This window comes from Prinia subflava, chromosome 6, assembly GCF_021018805.1.
Source record: "Prinia subflava isolate CZ2003 ecotype Zambia chromosome 6, Cam_Psub_1.2, whole genome shotgun sequence".
Taxonomy (NCBI): Eukaryota; Metazoa; Chordata; class Aves; order Passeriformes; family Cisticolidae; genus Prinia; species Prinia subflava.
In genome coordinates, this window is record NC_086252.1 from 37,257,252 (window position 1) to 37,277,071 (window position 19,820).

General features: G+C 44.2%; 1 protein-coding gene across 2 annotated transcripts in view; it reads left to right on the forward strand.

Annotated features, from left to right (window-relative positions):
* The window catches only part of LOC134552390 (kinesin heavy chain), a 48,231-nt gene that overhangs the window by 8,424 nt on the left and 19,987 nt on the right, over positions 1-19,820 (forward strand). For both annotated transcript variants that reach the window (XM_063401029.1, XM_063401030.1), the window contains exons 4-14: positions 1,964-2,012; positions 2,823-2,878; positions 3,718-3,805; positions 5,289-5,413; positions 6,861-6,965; positions 7,560-7,708; positions 10,826-10,974; positions 13,273-13,448; positions 14,764-14,832; positions 18,366-18,572; positions 19,368-19,514. In XM_063401029.1, the coding sequence (XP_063257099.1) occupies positions 1,964-2,012; positions 2,823-2,878; positions 3,718-3,805; positions 5,289-5,413; positions 6,861-6,965; positions 7,560-7,708; positions 10,826-10,974; positions 13,273-13,448; positions 14,764-14,832; positions 18,366-18,572; positions 19,368-19,514 (1,320 nt within the window). The remainder of the gene's footprint in view (positions 1-1,963; positions 2,013-2,822; positions 2,879-3,717; positions 3,806-5,288; positions 5,414-6,860; positions 6,966-7,559; positions 7,709-10,825; positions 10,975-13,272; positions 13,449-14,763; positions 14,833-18,365; positions 18,573-19,367; positions 19,515-19,820) is intronic.

A 19,820-nucleotide genomic window follows, 5' to 3' on the forward strand; every position in this document is an offset into this window, starting at 1 on the left:
TTCCAACCATAAACTTTCCCAAAGGACATTTGGGAAAATACTGCCGTGCTGTCTCCAGGATGAAAGTGGGGAAGGGCTGGGTGATCCATGGAAGGGTGTTCAGAAGTGATTTTTGAGTTCCTGGTGCACGGGCTCCTTCTGAGGGTGGTGCAGTGTTTTTCCATGTCCTTCCCTTTGTCCCAGCCGTGTGATCTCCCGGGAGTGACCTTTAATTCCCCTGCCCATGCGGGGTCCTGGGGAGCCCTGGGCTGCGGGGGCTCTGCTCCATCTGGCAGGGCCAGGCTGCAGCTCTTTCCCTCTTTCCAAGCAGGCATCGGTGACATTGCCATGGACTGCAGGGAAAAGGAGTTTTCTGTGTCATCCCCACAACTAAACCAGACCTAAACACTTCAGCAGCTGAGCACAGGCAGATGTGAAGCCACTGCTGCTTCTCCTGCTGAGAGCAGAGCTCTGTGTCCTTTTTGTGCCTAAAGTTAGAGAGAAGTGACTTTTTAGTGCTGTTTGCATTAAATCCCCTGAAGTGCTCCCGGGGGAATTTTTGTGTATTTATTTAAATCATCTTGTACCTCTGAACCAGCTCCTGGAGGGGCTCATGTATTGGGAACGAGGTACAGACAGAAAAAATACCACAAATAAACCACGAGATACTCCAGAGACCTGAGAGTGTAAAATGGGGAGGAAAAAACTCTGAATTTCCACACTGATCCCTCCCCTCCTCTGCCCCCTTGGTACTGACAGATGGGAGCCCAAGCTGGGGGAAATTCCTGGCCTGTCACATTGTGAATCCCGGAATTGTTCCAGTGGTTTCCCACCAGAGCTGATGAATCTCTCCTGGAAAAGCTGCTGGACAAGGAGCTGTCAGGGAGAGGAATAATGTTCTGTCAGCAGCAGCTGGGGTTTAACCAAACTCTCACACTCTTCTATAGCTGAACCAGCACTGAAAATTAATGGCTTTTTTTTTCCCTCTCCCTTTTTAGCAGGGATCCATTTAGAATTTGGTCTCTGCTCTCTAGGAGTGTTGGTTTTCAGTGTAAAACATGAAGTCTGGCCTAACTGGGCTGTTGGAATCAGCTGGTCCAGAGGAGGGCTTTAAATGGGGAAGTAAAGGCAAAAAAAAGCAAAATATGTCTGTATTTAATAGCAGTGTTACATGGGGAGTTCAACTCACCCGTGTAAAAGGCCCAGACATTATTTTTGAGATGAGAGAAAATGAGACTTTACTGAATACCAGGAGTTTATTGATACCTAGAATGCAGCCATGTGATATTCCAGCTAAATAATCTGGATAAACCTGAATTAGGGAAGGGTTAGGCCCTACTCCCCTCACACATTTCTGTTTCCTTCTGTGAGTCAAATCCCCCTTTATTAAGAAACTCATTCATTCATTCATTCAATCATTCTTCTCCCCTTTTATTTTTTTTTTTTGAGGACAATTGCCTCTCTTTGTTACAGCAAAGCTCATTTCCATTTTCTTCTTTGGATTTGATTCAAGGCAGAACCGTCACATGTGCTTCATTTAAAAGTTTAATTTAATATATATTGCTGAGGCTTATGGAAACGGAATGGTAAAGGTGCTGTCTGTTTTTGGGGGGGGTGAAAATCAATGTACAATTTTTACAGTCCTCAAAGCTGGCCCTTCTCATGATGCAGCTGTGGCAGCAGCTGGATTGGTTTGATTCAACTCAATTTTTTTTTTTGTCCATTTTGCCCATGTTACAAAAAAAAACAACCAAAAAAAGATAAGGTTTGCCTGAAGAGTTTTTATTGTGTACTTTCTTGATGAATCATTGATAAATGGAGGAAGATCAATGGCTTGTAAATCACTCGAGGTACAAATGTGATGAAATTCCAACTGTGTGGGAGGCGGGGTTTTATTTTTAGTTGGGTGCTTTTGACAGGGATGGAAACACAGACGTTAAATCAGCAGCGTTTAAATCTGTGATGTTTGTGATTATTTAATTAGGTTTCCTACTTTGAGATATATTTGGACAAAATAAGGGACCTCCTTGATGGTGAGTTCTGCGTTTCTTACGTGACTGAGCGCCTCGGCCTCACCCAGAGCTTTGACCCAAAGCCCGAGGGGAGGCAGGGGGTTTGTTTGGGAGGGGATTAAATTAAAACTGGAGAATTTTGCAGTTTCAATCATCTGATGTGTCTGCTGTGCACCTCTGCAGAGCACGAGCTGGGTTATGAATAGAGAGGATTTCACAGCCTGCAGGGCAGGGCTGGGCCTCACTGGCAGTGGATGCTCCTCCAGGAAATCTGATTTAAAAAAGGCAGGGAGGGCTTCGGAATCATCCCTGGCTTCTGGGATAGGGATAGGGAGCATCTGCTTCTTCCACAGTTCATGTCTCTACCTCTGCACCTTGTGTGTTAATAAAAGTGAATTTTGTTCATCAGTGTGAGGACAGAAATGGCTGTAAAGGCAGAAATATCTAAATATGGAAATATCTGTAAATATGGAAATGTCTGTAAAGGCAGAAATGTCTGTAAATGTGGCTCTGAGCTGTTCTGAATTCCACGCTGCTCTCCTGTCTCCTCTGCTTTGCCAAAACCCAGCTTAGTCTGGGTTTATTTAATTCACCTAGGCAATAAACAAAAGCTTTTGTGCCCCGAAGTTAAATTTAAATAAACAGGTGCAAGACTGACAGAGCAGGGAACAATTTCTACGTGTCAGAAACACTGGAGGTTCTCGAGGAGTGGGGAATGAGTGCAGGTCTCATTTACAAATTCCCATCCCCAAAATGTGTCTGTCATGCCTGGAGCTGACACTTCATTTATGCCTCTGGAATATTCCTGACGCTCTCCACGTCTCTCTGCAGTGTCAAAGACAAACCTCGCTGTACATGAAGATAAAAACAGAGTCCCCTATGTCAAGGTAAAAGAATCATTTAATCCTCAGCTTTTCATTCTTGCCCACAAATGCGTTTATTTGCACATTTCCATTTGCATCCAGTGTGTTTGCTGGAATAATTCCACGTTTGAAGCCTTGAATGTTCGAGTTGTGTTGGTTCCTGGGTTTAAACAGGTTTCCTGAAATATTAATGGGCTTGAATCATGTTTGTCTGATTCCCCTGACTTTGAACATTGCCATTTTGTTGGGATGCTGTTAAATTTTAAGCATTCACATTCCCCTTTCATGTCAGATATGAAAGAGAACAACTTGAGGAATTTTGTTCTTTAATATTTTGCTGCGTGGATGCTGCAATCTCGCAAAGGTTCAGAACAGATTGCTTGGGTTAGGAATTTGTTTGGTGACTTTCTGGGCCCTCACTTGAATGCAATATGCTTGATACGAACATATCTGGGCCTAAATAATGTATGTATAATATTTTTCTGTTTATTCTCAGCTTGAGGAGCAAAAAGAAATTGATAAAGTAATTTATCCTGTAATATTGCATTGAGAGAGAAGGACTTTGCCCTTTGTCTTGCAGTTCAAGGGAGAAAAATTAACTTGGGGGTAGAATCGAACCCAAATGAGGAATAGATGTTGAATCATTCCATGTTTTCTGTGGAAAATTTCACGCTGAGTATTTGGATTTCACTGATTCTTTAATCCTGTGGAAAAAAATTGGCTCCCAATTTCCCCTGAAAGTCACCCCAAGGCGCCTTTGGGTCCATTGCCTCACCAAAGACCCCGTGGGATGCTGATGCTCCTCCCAATTATTTTCTTCGTTAGTTAAATGAACATTCCTGATCCCCCTTGCCTGTCCCCAGGGCTGTACAGAGAGATTTGTGTCCAGTCCTGAGGAGGTGCTGGATGTCATCGACGAAGGCAAGGCCAACCGGCACGTGGCCGTGACAAGTGAGTGTCCCCGCAATTCCCGGGGTTCTGCTGGTGCTCCCAGGGGATTGATGGATCCCTCCTGTCCCCCAGGGACTCGGAGTCACTTTGGGAATCATTTCATGCTGCTGCAATTACAACATTTTCAGTTAATTGGGTGTGTTTTTGTACGGAGGCTCCGCTGACTTCCAGCTCTGAGCTCGGAATTTAAGGCCTGGCATTAAATGGAATTGCTCCACAAAACATCCCAGCAGGGACTGGTGCTCAGAGTGAAGCTGGAATGATAAAGAATTTGGAATTATATATTTTGGAAAGATAAAGAGCTCAAATGATGGATTTACATTTTCCTTTGGGCTGTAATTCGTGGTCAAACAGCACCCACAGAGTGCAGGGCACTTTTCAACCTCTGCCTGTTTATCCCAGCAAAGCACTGGCTTGGATTGGACTGCAGGGATGGCAAAAACCCCAAATCTTCAGGAATTAAACCCAAAATAATCCAGACTTGTTGCTGTTGTGTAGCATGAATGGGGATAAAAGGAGCTCTTCCCAAATTTTTACTGGAAGGTGTCCCTGATGCAAGCAGTGGATTTGGCAGAACCTCAGTTTATAAAATAAATGACATGAAATATATAAAATATATTTTATATATACAATATATATTATATATAGTATATAATATAAAATTATTGGTTGTGGGGTGGTATTTTGGGTATTTGGGGTGTTTTTTTGTGTTTTTATTTTTAATTTTAATTGAATTTGATTTATTTTGATGCTCTGGGTAAATAATTTCTGTTTTCTGTCTCTGCCTTCTTTGGTAAATATTATATTGCTTTTTTGCCATCATACTGGTAGAAATTTGCTCTGAGAAACATTTCCTGTTCCTGCTATTTTCTTTAACAAAAATACCCAAATGCACCTTTTGCCTGTTGCTTTTGGTGCTCCCAGAGAAGTTTTGATAAATGTATTTTACTGGGTTGAAATGGCAAGGAGCAAATTGGGAAAAAACCCCTGAGTTTGGAGATAAAGGGAATTCAGATAAATGTGAATATTGATGGGAAAGGGTGAGTTTATGGTAACACAGAAAGTGGAGAAAACAGATGAGGAAGTGATTCTTATTCTTGAATCTCTTGAATCTCTCTCTGAATCTTAATCTCTTGATTCTTAGTACTTTATGAAATTTTTTTTGCTACTTTATGAAATTCCAGCATAACATGGTTACAATCAAACCTCAAATAAGTGGAGCTGAAACTGCTGCTGTGTCTCACCTGTGACCTGGCCAAAGGGGGATTTTTTACCTGCACAAGCAATAAAAATGTGAAATTTAATTTAAATAACGTGGTTTGGATGACAACTTTTGCTAAATGTGAGATCCCCTCCCGGAATTGCACCGAGACCTACCCGGCCTCGCTGGGATTTGGGAATTTGGGGCTGGTTTTGATGGGATCTGGGAATTCCTGCCAGGTTTGAAGGGAGTTTTAACAAAAGCTGTGCCCTGTGATTTCAGACATGAACGAGCACAGCTCGAGGAGCCACAGCATCTTCCTCATCAACATCAAACAGGAGAACGTGGAAACCGAGAAGAAACTCAGTGGGAAGCTTTACCTGGTGGACCTGGCTGGCAGTGAGAAGGTAAATTCTCCTTTTTCCTGCACCTTACATCATCATTAACAAGGCTGATTTATTTATTTTTAATGTGGGATGGAGAAAAGGAGCAGATCAGAACTATTGGCATGAAAGGCAACCTCCCAAAATCTGGAGTAATGGATATTATTAATTATAATGGAAATAATGGAGTGAGTTGAACCAGTGTATTTTTACATGCCTTCACATTTACATCTGTGTAGCTGAAAAAAGGAATGTAATTTTGATATAATTTAACAAATTAGGCATATTTTATCTTGCTTATATTGTCATGTTCTGTTTCTAGGTTTTTGTAATTATTTCTCTATTAAATGAATGGAATACCAGCAGTTAATGCAGTTTTCAACTCTGCTCCAGGCTCCCTGAATCTTGATTGTGGTGACAATTTCTGCTTTCCAAAGTGGAAAAATAAACCCCAGGAAATGAATTTTATCTATTTACCAAAAGAGTAATGGCTTAGAACAGTGCTGCAATGCAAAAATGTTTCCCATTCTCATTCTGATGTTTTCTGGAGAGCTCAAAATCAGCTTTATTGGGATTTTGGGTTGCTCATTGGGACACGTTAATTGATAACCCACGGGTGCAATGCAGAAGTGATTTGTCAGAGTAATTAATCATGTTAATGTCCATGATTGCAAGGAGATGTTAAATTGAAAACTCTTTATGATGTTTACAAAATGAGGGCCTGGACAGGCACTCCTCTCCTCTGAAAAATCAACTTTAGTGGTTTGTTATGTCTGGACATGGTGCAGAAAACCTGAAATGTGGATTTCTTGGGTAGGTTGTCTTCTTAAAAGACAAAACTGCTTTTCCTTCATGTCACAGGGAATTTTTAGGTGAAAGTACAGATAGTTTCAATGTAGAGAAAAATTTATGAATTTATCCTGCATTTGGATACTTTAGAAAATCCAGATTTTATTTTGTGTGGTAGCAGAAAGGAAAAATACCAGCAAGTTAGGAGTGTGTAAAATAGAATTCAGCAGTTGCAGAGCACAATACATTTGTCATGGTGTGAAAATGAGATTGTTTTCCACCACGTGTCATTGTTGGCCTGCAAAAGGAGGCAGTGGCCATGAACAAAATCTGTGAATTTTGATATTTTTGGTCCATGCAAGCAAAACACAAAGGCAAAGTGCTCATTTTGGGGCCACTGAGAGTCTGCATGGCCAGCTTGGCTTGGAAGAGGTTCCCAAATGTCCTCAGGTGAGCTCCCTGAATAAAATTTGGGACAACTTGCTCCTGCAGTGGGAGAAAAGTGGAATTATCACAGGCTTGCACTAACAAAAAAGTTATAAAAGCTGATATAAAAATTGATATAAAAAGTTGATGTGAAATTCTCCTTGCCTGCGCTGAGCTAAGCTGGGTTTGGCTCCTCCAGGAGCATTTTAGGCTCGGCTCTGCAGGGCTGGAGCTGTGTGTGCTGCTCTCTTTGCAGGTCAGCAAAACTGGAGCGGAGGGGGCTGTCCTGGATGAAGCTAAAAATATCAATAAATCTCTGTCTGCTCTGGGCAATGTGATCTCGGCCTTGGCGGAGGGAACTGTGAGTAATCCTGGCTCTGGGGCGAGGAGGGGGCTTCATTTATCTGGTTCTTTGCCATCCACAGGGGAAAAAGAAGGAAAAGAGTAAAAGGAGCAAACATTTGAGCTCTGAGGGGAGAAAACATTGGCTGAGCACTCAAGCAGCAGGTGCTTTCAGTTCAATCAAAAATATCCAATAAAGGATTGTTTTGGGTTTTATTTCCAGTTATATCACAGTCAGCGGTCAGCTCAGCACTTCATTAATGTTATTTGTGACAATTCTCAATGTTGGAATAGCAGTTGACATTTCAAGGAGTAATTTACATTTTTTTTTTTAATAAATGCAGCCTTGTCCAGCAAAATATATTTTAACAAAATTTAGGGTAATTTTAAAATTAAACAATACTTAATGTGGATTAATTTTGGTAGAAAGAATTTGAAATTATATGAAAGAATTTTTAAATTCTTGGCACTTTGGCTGTTGTGCCTGAGATAAGGAATTAATTCCCAGTGATGTCACTGGAGCAGTCATGGCACAGCCAGAACAAATGCCAAGGTGGACTCCCCTTCTCTCTCATCACCCTGCTCAGAAGGATTCTTCTTGTGTTTGGATTAGAAAACCCACGTTCCCTACCGGGACAGCAAAATGACGCGGATCCTGCAGGACTCCCTGGGCGGGAACTGCAGGACCACCATCGTCATCTGCTGCTCGCCCTCCGTCTTCAACGAGGCAGAGACCAAGTCCACCCTCATGTTTGGCCAGAGGTGGGTCCTGCCAGGAATTGGAATTTTGTGGTTTCTGGGGTTGTTAAAAAGCTGGGGAGCTTCAGAGAGCTGGTTCTTCATTCCCAGTGGTGGCAGGAAAATCAGCGTTAATGTTGGCACTGCTCTGCCCGGGATATCCCAGGAGCAGGGATGAAAAGTGGGGAGGGATTGGGCAATCCATGGAAAGATGCTTAGAAGGAATTTCTGAATTCCTTCCTGGTTGATTTTCCTGCTAGGAAGTACAAAGTGTTCTCTTAATCCCTTGAAATTTTATGGGAAAGATAAAGGCACTGGGCAGTTTTCTGTGGAAAAATTCAGTTTTGCTTTGTCTAAGAGCGGTGCTGATGCTTTTAGGAGGTGTCTTCTCCTTGAGTTCCACCCCAGGGATCATAAAAAAATATCTTTATAAATCAGGAAGATTATAGGGTGTGGACTGTGATATTGACAGCTTTGAGAGCTTGCCATGGTAGCTGGTGGAGCTGATGTTTGGAGGATCTGGACAATTTATGAACAAAAATTATGGAAGGACCTAAAAGGAAACGTCTCTTCCATGTGTGTTTATTGACAGGAGTGATATGAAATGCATTGGGAATGTTTGCAGAAATAGGTCAGGCTCATTATGTAATTACTGCTTTTGTGGTAATTGAGGAGAACTCGGATCCTTTGGAAAATTACTCATTTGGTTTGATTTGTGTAGTAACAGAAAGGAAAAACACTGGCAGGTAGGAGTGTTTGAAAAAGTTGAACAGTTTGAGGATACAATACCTTTGTGTAAAATTGGGTTGTTTTCCACCAGAAACATGGAGTTTCTGGACTTCAAAATGATGCAGTGGTCATGAAGAAAATCAGGTTAAAGAGTTGCTTTGGGGTTTTTTCCCCATTGTGAGCTGAACATGATTTTTAGCCTTTAAAGATCCAAACTTCTACTGATCACATCACATGTTCAGCAAAAAAAAAGCATCCCGAGATGAGGGATTGAATAAAGAGCATGAACAACTCTGAGCTCCAGCTTGAAGCTCAATTTCAGTTTACATTCCTCCTGGTTCCATTCCTCTTTCCAGTAATCAGTAAAATTTGCCTTTCTTTTTTGGCCAGAGCAGTTTTCTGACTGGCTCTGCACATCCTGCATAAACATTCCACAGTTTCCTGGGAGGAGGAACATTTTGAGGGTGGCCCTCACCAGGACCAGGGTGGCAGTGCCAGAACAGGAGAACAGGGGAATATTTGTGAGGAGTGGAATGGTCAGGAAGGCAATAAATAACTTGTATTTCCCTGGGTGCTCCGTGCAGAGCAGCCCATGGATTATCCATGCTCACCGTTCCCTGGCAGGATTTGGGGTGGGAATGGGGATTCCCTTGCAGGCTCTGGGGTTGCTGTGTCTCATTTTTCGGATCTGACACAGCCGAGGAGCTCGGTGGCATTAAAGGGAAGGTCCATGACTCATGGCTGATTGCTGATTCCTCTGTTTCTCCTGGGAAAAGAAAGAATTATGTCACCATTAAGATAAATGTCAGGAATAAAATCCATCTTCAGAGGAGCTCTTGTACCAATCAAACAGTCCAAGTGCTCCTCTGACAGTACTGAATCAGCTTTTTCTTGTTCTGCTTCTTCTTCTCTTGTGTTTTTATCTCATTTTTTATTTTAGTTGGCAGTAAGGGCTTCATCCATCATCAGGAGAAACTTCCTGGTGTGGCAGGGTTTTCTTTTCCCCTGGTACAGTTAAATGAGGGGAAACCTGAGCTGTGCTTTTAACAGAGACAGAATGTAAACCTTGACCAACAGGAATTATTTTAAAAGCACAGAGTTATTTAAAAAATACTCTTAAGGTAATAAAAGTCCTGCTTGCCACAGAGTGCCAATCCCTGGAGCTATATAAACTGCTGGGGGGTTTATCTGTTATTCTTTTCCTTATCCTCTGCTTTATTCAGCAACACTGGAGGCATTTGAAGGGACTCAGTGTCTGAGCAGTGAAGGGCAAAGATCTGAGGCTTTCCTAATTCATAGTGATTGGTTTGGTTTCCCTTTTCAATGTGCATTTGCTGGAGTAGGTGCTGGGCATTGTTTTCTGCTTGCTTTGCATTTCCTGGCATTGTTTGGGTTGGGTTGGAGCTGAGATAAAGTGGTGGTGGTTGTGAGGAGAGAAATTTGGGATATTTTTGCCTCGGGAGGCAGGAACTCCTGAGCCTGGCAGGATTTCCTTTTCCCTTTCCTTTCCTTTCCTTTCCTTTCCTTTCCTTTCCTTTCCTTTCCTTTCCTTTCCTTTCCTTTCCTTTCCTTTCCTTTCCTTTCCTTTCCTTTCCTTTCCTTTCCTTTCCTTTCCTTTCCTTTCCTTTCCTTTCCTTTCCTTTCCTTTCCTTTCCTTTCCTTTCCTTTCCTTCCCTTCCCTTCCCTTCCCTTCCCTTCCCTTCCCTTCCCTTCCCTTCCCTTCCCTTCCCTCCCCTTCCCTCCCCTTCCCTCCCCTTCCCTCCCCTTCCCTCCCCTTCCCTCCCCTTCCCTCCCCTTCCCCTCCCCTTCCCCCTCCCCTTCCCCCTCCCCTTCCCCCTCCCCTTCCCCCTCCCCTTCCCCCTCCCCTTCCCCCTCCCCTTCCCCCTCCCCTTCCCCCTCCCCTTCCCCCTCCCCTTCCCCCTCCCCTTCCCCCTCCCCTTCCCCCTCCCCTTCCCCCTCCCCTTCCCCCTCCCCTTCCCCCTCCCCTTCCCCCTCCCCTTCCCCTTCCCCTTCCCCTTCCCCTTCCCCTTCCCCTTCCCCTTCCCCTTCCCCTTCCCCTTCCCCTTCCCCTTCCCCTTCCCCTTCCCCCTTCCCCTTCCCCTTCCCCTTCCTCCCTTACCCTTACCCTTACCCTTACCCTTACCCTTACCCTTACCCTTACCCTTACCCTTACCCTTTCCTCCCCCTTCTTTTTTTTCCCCCCTTCTTTTTTTTCCCCCTTCTTTTTTGTATCCTTTTCCCCTTCATTCCTTCCCTTCCCTTCCTCCTCTCCCTCACCCCGGACACTTCCAGGCATGGGGCATCCCCAGTTTCCCTGTTCCTTTCCCTCTGGATCAGGGGACATTCCCCACTCCCCGCTGCTGCCCTGGGACAAACCCACAGCAGCTGAGCTGGGCTGGGCTGTGCTGGCAGGGCCAAGACCATCAAGAACACGGTGTCGGTGAACCTGGAGCTGACGGCAGAGGAGTGGAAGAAGAAGTACGAGAAGGAGAAGGACAAGAACAAGAGTCTGAAGAACGTGATCCAGCACCTGGAGCTGGAGCTCAACAGGTGGAGGAACGGTAGGTGCCCGAAACTGGGAGCTGGATGTGCCTGCGTTGAATTCCCGCCCCGAATCCCAATTAAATTCTAATTAATTGTGTTGGATCACTACATCCAAACTCACATTATAACTCACACCTCGTAATAATAATGAAAGGTGAAGAAGCAAAATCCAGGCAAACCAGCAGCCATTTGTAGGAGAAGCAGTGAAAAAGCCAAAATTGGTGATTTCAGTTCAGGAGGCATCACTGATTTTAATATTGTTAATGTTAGTAATACATAAAAAGAAAAAAAGTCATTTTATATATATTTATTTTTTTAATAACTATGCTCCTCAGGCATGAGACTCATTGTGCTTTAAGGTAATTGGGCCTTGGGTTTGGGGATTTTTTATAATTGAATTTCACATTAGAATAATGAGTCCTTTAGTACAATGACAGGGAGTGGCATCTGGGTAGAGGAATCACCATTTGTCTGCTCCTGTGGCTTCTAAATGAAATTTTTTGCTGGGAGCAGCCAATTTTCTGATGAGAAACGTGGGGAATTGCTGTTCAGGGCAGGTTGTAACACCAGCTGTGGGATGGCACAGGAGGCAGAACCCGGATACACACAAATGCAAGAATTTTTCTTGAAAAATTCTAAATTACATTTTAAAAATTTAATTTCATCTGAGACGCCGGCAAATAATTTTAGCAAACCAGCCTGAGTTTGAATGGTTTACTTCACATTTTAAAAACCAACCAAAAAAAAACCCCAATCCAAAGCAGATTTTTTTTTTAGAAAAGCCTGGATGGATCATTTTTATTTAAATGTCCTCATCCCCTCCCTCGGTGCTGCTGTTCCATCAGTGTTACCCAGCAGGGCATTTAAAAGATTATTGATTTCCTGTCTGACCTTCTGCAATCCCATCCCCTGGAAGGAGGGAGGCTTTTTACAAAGGGAACTGTCACAGCAATCACACCTTGGATAATATTCCATGGTTACAGCTTATTGCAGCAATTAAGGGTTTATTCTACAAAAGCGTGGCAGGAAATGGGTGAGCTCTGTTCCCACTGAGGATTTCAGCCTGCAGGTGCCCAATTTTTCTGTGTTTTACAGGCAGGAGGTTCCCATCCAATGAATCAGAAATTAAAATTTCCCTTTGGGAAGCTCCTGGTGGATTCTCCACAGCCTGAGGAGCATTTTTTGTGTGCAGGGCTCTGTGTTCTAACCAAACCCACCCTTCCCTGTCTGCTCCAGTGAAACCCAACAGCGAAAAATCAATCCCCATTTCCCTCATGAATAATATAAAATACCATCAAGGCTTCAGAAATAGGGCAGAAAATATTTGGAGTGAAGTACCTTGATAGAGGTGATGCTGCTTCATTTCAAATTCTGCTTTTTTATGCTTTAAGGTGGGGGAAAAAAAATCATCTGCTTAGTTGGTTGTGCTTTTTCTTGCCCTTTTTGTTTTGCTTTGGGGCCCCCCTCAGCCTTTCTGGGGTTTGATGTATTGGTCCTGCTGACCTGTGACCCTGCCAGTGAGATAAATTGGCAAGGGGAATGGCTGGTAAAGCTTTCAGGAGCTGAAATATTGGAGTTTTTCCTGGAAAAAGGAGAAAAGTCTGCAACCTTCCCACCCCCTGAGCAATGTGTGCTGCATCCAGGGGCTCCCAGGGCTTTCCCCAGCCTTTGTTGGGGTGGATTTAATTCCTGCCATGAGCAGCTCACCCACCCCTCATCTCTGAGGCTGGAATTGTGACCCAGCTCCTGAGGGAAATCCTCCTTGGGGACAGGGATTTTGTAGGAATTGTGTCTGCTGTGCACAGGGAACCTCTGGAAGTCGGTGTCTGTGCTGGAACTTGCGAGGCAGAAGTTGAATATTGTTTTAAACTGGCTGTGCTGGTGCTCTCCCGCTCCATCCTGGAGCTGGAAATCCCTGCAGGAAGAGATATTGAAATGCCAGCAGATTTTAGGCTGGGATTTGGGGGGTTTCCCCCCTTTTTTACACCTCTGTTAATCCATGGAGCCAATCCTGACTGTCAAGGGAGTGAAAGGAGAGAGGGAATTCTTTGTTTTGGTGTCCAACTGCTGCTGGTTTCTCTGGGATCAGGAAGGTTGGAAAAGCCCTCCAAGGTCACAGGGTCCATGGAGGTGGCATTTCCACGGGCTTGTCACCCTCCCAAGGGTGACCACGTCCTCCCCACACCTTTTCCTGGTCATTTGTATCCCTGGAAGTGCCACAAAACCCTTCCTGTGCTCCCCTGAGTCCCTCAGTGGCCGGGAATGACCATCCTGAAGTTTTTTGGGTGGGATTTGAAGGAGCCGTGTCCCCGCAGGAGAAGCTGTGCCCGAGGAGGAGCAGATCAGCGCCAAGGACCAGAAGAACCTGGAGCCCTGTGATAACACCCCCATCATTGATAACATCACCCCCGTGGTGGCCAGCATCTCCTCCGAGGAGAAGCAGAAATACGACGACGAGATCGCCAGTCTCTACCGGCAGCTGGACGACAAGGTGGGAGTGTTCGGTCCCAGTGGAAATGGAAATTATTGATGAGATTGGTGGGGGTTTTTCCCTCAGTTTCTTGAGCAGTGTGAACTGGAAAATGTGGGGAAATTCCAAATTCTGCATGAAGGCAGCTCCTGTCAGCTCTCCACGCCCTTTCCCTGTGCGGGCAGTGTTTGGGAGCTCTCTCCAGGAAATCAGAGCCAGATTTTCTCTTCATTTTAACTTCATTTTCCCTTTTCTTCAGTGATTTGTGTAAAATGCCTCAGCAAACTGTAACAACACCTTGGAGTCTCCAGGGAAAAATAAAAAAGGGCGACTGTCTTTAATAATCCCAGCTATTAGAATTTCAAGGAAAACACATCCCCATCCCCTTCTGTTTGTGTGGTTGGAGCTGCAGACACAGCCCAAAGTGCAGGTGGCTCATTTATTTATTTCTTTGCACATCAGTGGCACTTAAAGCTCTCAGCAATTCCCTTCCCCTGCCATTAAGAGCTTTGGCTTGTGGGAAGATGAAAAGTGGAGGGGGAAAAGAAAAAAAAAAAAAAAAAAAAGGCCCAGAAAAAGGCATTGAGCACCGTGGATGAGAGCAGCAAAAAAGCTGCCTAGAAAAAAGGGCAGCTCTCATCAGGGATCAATACTCGGGTTTAAAATTCAGTTATAATAGCAGGGAAATAGCAGAAAAATAGAAAAATACTCAGTGTGTCCTTGCGTGGTCATACCGAGGTCTGGCTCTTTGTGGACACCAAGGAATTGTGTTTAAACCTGAATTTTGGTGTGGTTGTGCAGCAGTGTTGGTGGCACTGAAAGGAGCAGTTTTCTGGAAGGAAGGAGAGCTTTTCTCTGATTGCACCCCCAGGAGCAATTTCCAGCTTTTACATATTGATCAGGAAAAGGAAAAAAAAAAATCAGTCATTCTTTCACTTTCCTCATCAAAAGCAGCAAAGCCCAGTAAATTATTTTGCAGGGAAGTGGCAACAGGTTTGAATTTTTCCCTAGAAAACATGGGAATCACAATTTGGCACAGGAGTGCAGGAAATGAGAAGATATTTGATCCCAAACACAGGGATCCCAAACCCAAAATATCCCCATTTATACCAGTGCTGACAGCTTTTACTGCAGAGCTCTGTGTATTTTTAATTATTTTATTTATGCCATGTATATATATTTATTTTTTTATGTCGATTTCTTTTCCTCTCCCCTCATACCATTCACAAAGTTTGCTGCATTATTCCCCACTTTTTTTCTAGAAAGGGGAGATAAAAAGTGTTTAAATGAGAGCTGTGAAAAGGAATTAAAACCCTCCACCCCTGTTTCATTGCAGGATGACGAAATCAACCAGCAGAGCCAGTTGGCTGAAAAATTAAAGCAGCAAATGTTGGATCAAGAGGAGGTAAGAAACGAAAATAAATAAACCAACCCCAAAATAACCCTTTACATTTTGCTCCTGAGCCCCTGGTTTAATGATTCTGTCCCAACTGTTCATATTAACGGGCTGAAATTCAAGTGGAAAAAGTGGCAGCCAGGTTTAAACCTGAAATTTCATAATATTCTCATTAAGGCTTGATAAAACTCCTTGAAATAACAATTCCTCCTGCTGGGAAGTGATGCTGGAGGTCCAAGGGAGGAGGGGGGGGCCAGGATTTTTCACTCCAAATGGGATTTTTGATGTGTCTGTTCCTGTTCAGGGCATCCAGGCACGATGGGCTGCAGGAGTTAGAGATTTCCTGATATCAAATCACTAATTATCATTATTTTAGCAATCAGAGACAGCAATCTGTGGGATGGAAAAACCTGATAATTGGTGCTGCCATGGATCTGCTGTAAAATCTGGGATTGCTCACCTCAGACATTTGATTGCATCGTTTCTGTCCCAAAAATGAAAGTTTTGGTGGGTTTGGGATGGAGAACGTGATCACCAAACCCAGCCAAGCCCTGCCCTCCTGTGAGGAGCTCTGAAGGTGCAAAATGAGGCAGCGACACCAAATTCCCCAAATGCTGCTGAGATATTTCATAGGAATTGCTTTCATTGTTATCCAGGCCCTCAGAAAGGGTTTCCAAGGTGTTATGAGAGAAAAACTAATTTATGAACTTGCCTGTTATTCATCACTCAGGGTTCACCTGCCCCCTCTGGGGACTTGTTCTGGCTGGGGGAATCTCCAGCTTTATTTTTATTTTTATTTTTATTTTCATTTTCATTTCTATTTTTATTTTTATTTTTACGTTGTATTTTATTTTTACCTTTTTTTTTTTTTTTTTTTTTTACATTTTATTTTATTTCACTCCAAGATGAAGCTCCTCATTCTTTTGCCACAGCTTGATCTGATTGCCCTGCACTGCACAGTGCTGCCTGTGGCTACACCAACACAATAATAATAATAATAATAATAATAATAATAATAATAATAATAATAATAATAATAATTCCAGTTTGGAACAATTGTTTCTCCCCCTCCCTGTTCCAGTGTCACCTCTGGAAGATGAATTGGGATTTCAGGGTCCATTTCCCTCCCGGTTTTTTTCCAAATTCCTGGTCCAGCTTTGCTAAATGACAAAATCTCTGTGGCTGATGCTGTTCAGAGCCTTTTCCTGCCTCCTCTCAGCTCCTGCCTGTGAGGGAGAAGGTGATATTTTATTATTCAAGGTGTTTTTCCCCACCTCAGCCGTCCCTGCTCTCCCCTGGAGAAGCGATGAGCTCACTGATCCACCAGCAGCTGCCTCACTCTGCTCCCCCCTAATTAACCAGCCCTTATTTCTGCTTGATTAAGCCAGCAGGTTAATTATAAACCTGAGACCTGCTGCAGATAAGGCTGCTTTTAGGGGGGGTTTGGTGCATTTTCACCTCTGGCTGCTGCTTATGTGGGTGTTTTGGGGAATTCTGGATATTCCATCCCCACGTGGGACAGACCCATGAGGTGCTGCAGCCTCTCCCTTTGTTTAAAGCTCATTTTTATCATGATTTTTTGGTGGCTTTTGATGACCTTGCTCCATTTTTGCACGTGGTATCAGCCAGAATCTCCTCGTTCATGCCGGAGGTGATGCACCCCACTCCTCGACGATGATGCTCACACAGAAAATTTCTTAAGTAAATGTAAATAATAGTTCCATCTGTGTTTAGCAGGAGGATAATTTGAAGCTATTTTGTTGTTTAAATATTTACATGCCATCTGGCTCTGGCAAGCCAATGGCTTTTTCCACAACGTGAGTGCACTTCTGAGGCTGCAGCATTTCCAGGGAGAGAAATTTCCCCTGCATCTGAATCCTCTCTGGGCACGTGCCAGCCTCCAGAGCTGCCTGCCTGCCTTCCTGCCTGCTTTCCTGTTTTCCAAAAAAAAAAACTTTCCTGAGCCAAAAAACAAAAAAGAAAAAGGAAAAAGAAAATAAAAAAAGCACCGTTTCTTGTGGGACATTCTGCTTTTTGGGTGCTCTGCTCGAGAGGGGTGGGTTTGTTGTTTATTTTGTTTGTTGTTTATTTTTGCTGAGGGTCTCACTCAGCTGCTTGGTGGGCAGATCAGGTGGAACCCACCCCAAACGCTTCAGCAGGGAAGGTTTTATTCCACTGTCTGCAATATTACACCGATCTGTGATCCTGAATTCTTGGGCAGGAGTGAATTCTGTGAATGGAAGTCCAGCCTTGCTGTGAGGATGAGCCCTCTCCTGTCCCCTGCCCTGGGTTTATCTGGTGTAATTCCCTGTTTGATGCTTTTATGCCATGTCAAGCCCTGGTTTTGTTATTATTCCTGAAAGTGCAGTATTAGCAGTAAATGTTAGGTGTCACTTTTATTTATTTTCAGCTGTGCTGAGGACAGCACAGCTGAATTTCCAAGGCTTTCCCATCTCACTGAGCAGAGGTTCAAGGACAAGGGACAGGACTAAGCCAGCGACCTCCCACAATCCCTGAAACCCCAGCAGCGTGCAAAGAGAAAATTTAATGACTTTTGCAGCTTGGAAACACTCACCAGAGAGTGTGTGTGTGTGAAGTCAGTATTTTCTTCTGAGATTAACATTTTCCCTCAGCAAAGGGGAGCAGCTAATCTGTCCTCAGCATCATCCTTCAGATGATAACTGAGAATAATCGTCTTAGGTTTGCTTATCGAAATATTTCTGCCAAGCCACGAGGTCTTTGAGGATGTCTCAGAGCCCTTTTCCCTCGGCTCAGCTCAAAGCTCTGAGCTCTGCTGGAACATTTTACTTTGTGGCTTTTTTTTGGGCTGAGCTGCAGCACTGGATTGAGGGCAGAAAACGCCTTTGGAGCTCTGATACTGCTCAAAATCAGTTTCTGTGCCTCAGTCTTGGGTCATAATAGGATTGGGTGAAGAATTTTCTTGCTGTTCAAGTTCAGAGCTTTTTTTTTTTTGTGCTTCCTTCAACTGCTTTGTGCTGGAGCTGGTGATGTTTTCAGGATTTCTCCCCTCCTGCACACAGGATTTGTGCTCAGCCTTTTTTCCCCTCTTTGCCTGTTTTTCTCCCTTTCAGTTTTGCCTTTTGAAGGAGTTTTTGGGTCACTTAGTGTTGTTGTAGAGACAGTCAGGACACACAGAATGACACAGTATCAAATTTGCAGAAGGATCTCATTTATTATGGCTCCATGCTGTCTTTTGTACACTTTTTACAAACCTCGTGGGCAGCTTTAATTGGCTAACAGCTTCTTTGTTAATTATTCCATTGGTTAATAAAAGTCATTCTGCTTATCCATCAAATCTATCTATCCTCGAATTGCTTACATATTTTCTTTACTGATTCTCATGGCACAAATCCCTCGTTATTACAGGTGCACTTGTTTTTCACCCTCAGAATAGATTGTGGTGGTAATAGAACTTTTCATTCTCAAAATTAATTCATATTAGAACTTGTAAATCTCTTGTTAGCAGCACTTAGGAGAAACGACAGGCTCTGTCCACAACTCAGTGCTGCTTTTCTTCCCAGCTCCTGGCCTCCACCAGGAGGGATTATGAGAAGATCCAGGAGGAGCTGACCCGGCTGCAGATCGAGAATGAGGCGGCCAAGGACGAGGTGAAGGAGGTGCTGCAAGCCCTGGAGGAGCTGGCTGTAAATTACGACCAGAAATCCCAGGAGGTGGAGGACAAAACCAGGACCAACGAGCAGCTGGCGGATGAGCTGGCCCAGAAAAGTGTAAGAGCAACTTGTTCATCCTGGGGGTTCTCTCCTTGCTCCCTAAACATTCCCAAAAACCTGCTGGTGCCACCCTGTCTTAATTAAACAATGGAATTAAGGTAATTCAGAAGCTGCTCCGTGGAAGTTGGTGGCAGATTGTGGCTCTTGCAGCAAGGAGCGGGATGTGAGAAGTGGCCATCCTGTGTTTTGGATATTTAAAACCTGTATTTTGCCAAGAAAGCTGTGAAAATCTGCCTCCTGCAAATGGCAGCATTTTGTGGTTTTCTGGACTCTGTGTGCGGAGCTGGGATTTTACAGGGAGCCAGGGGATCTCAAGGAAAGAGTCGGGAAAAAAATTAATCGGCTTTTTCAGCTGATGTGTCCTGATCTTAAGGAAAAAAAGGGGATCTGAGGCAAATCAAGATTGGTTTAGCATCTTAAAGCATCCTTTTCCCTTAATTCATTACACCAACTTAAGGAGCCGTTGTTAACAGATCTGTTTCATTAAAGACTTTGTTATCTCCCACAGTAAAACAGATTACCACGAAATCCATTGGAAAAAATTGAATTTTCTATCCCTCCCTACCTATTTCTCTGTGATTAACCTCCTTTGATGTATTATGCAAATCAGATTCTTAACGGATTTGCTACATTTAATGGATCTAAAGTAGCCTTTGGTGGCAAGCGAGTTGTGAAAGTGGATTATGCCAAGGTGGAACTGGATGTGTCACTACATTGTGCCAGCAGGCACGAGGAAAACTCCCCGTGAAATGTGCAGAGGGGAGGGTAATTCTTATTTTTGAACCTTTCCAGAGCGCCCTGACAGCGACCCAGAGGGAGCTGGGCCAGTTGCAGGAGCTCAGCAACCACCAGAAGAAGAGAGCCACGGAAATCCTGAACCTGCTGCTGAAGGATCTGGGCGAGATCGGGGGAATCATCGGCACCAACGACGTCAAAACCGTGCGTGGGCTCTGTGCTCGCTTTCCCCAGCTCCTCCCGCAGGAAAAACACCCCGAAAATCAGGGAACCCCACAGGGCTTTGGCTTGGAAAGGACTTAAAGCTCTTCTGCCATGGCAGGGACACCTCCCACTGTCCCAGGCTGCTCCAAGCCCTGTCCAGCCTGGCCCTGGGCACTGCCAGGGCTCCAGGGGCAGCCACAGCTGCTCTGGGAATTTCAGCCCAGCCAGGAATCCCTTCCCAATCTCCCACCCAGCCCTGCCCTCTGGCACTGGGAGCCATTCCCTGTGTCCTGTCCCTCCAGCCCT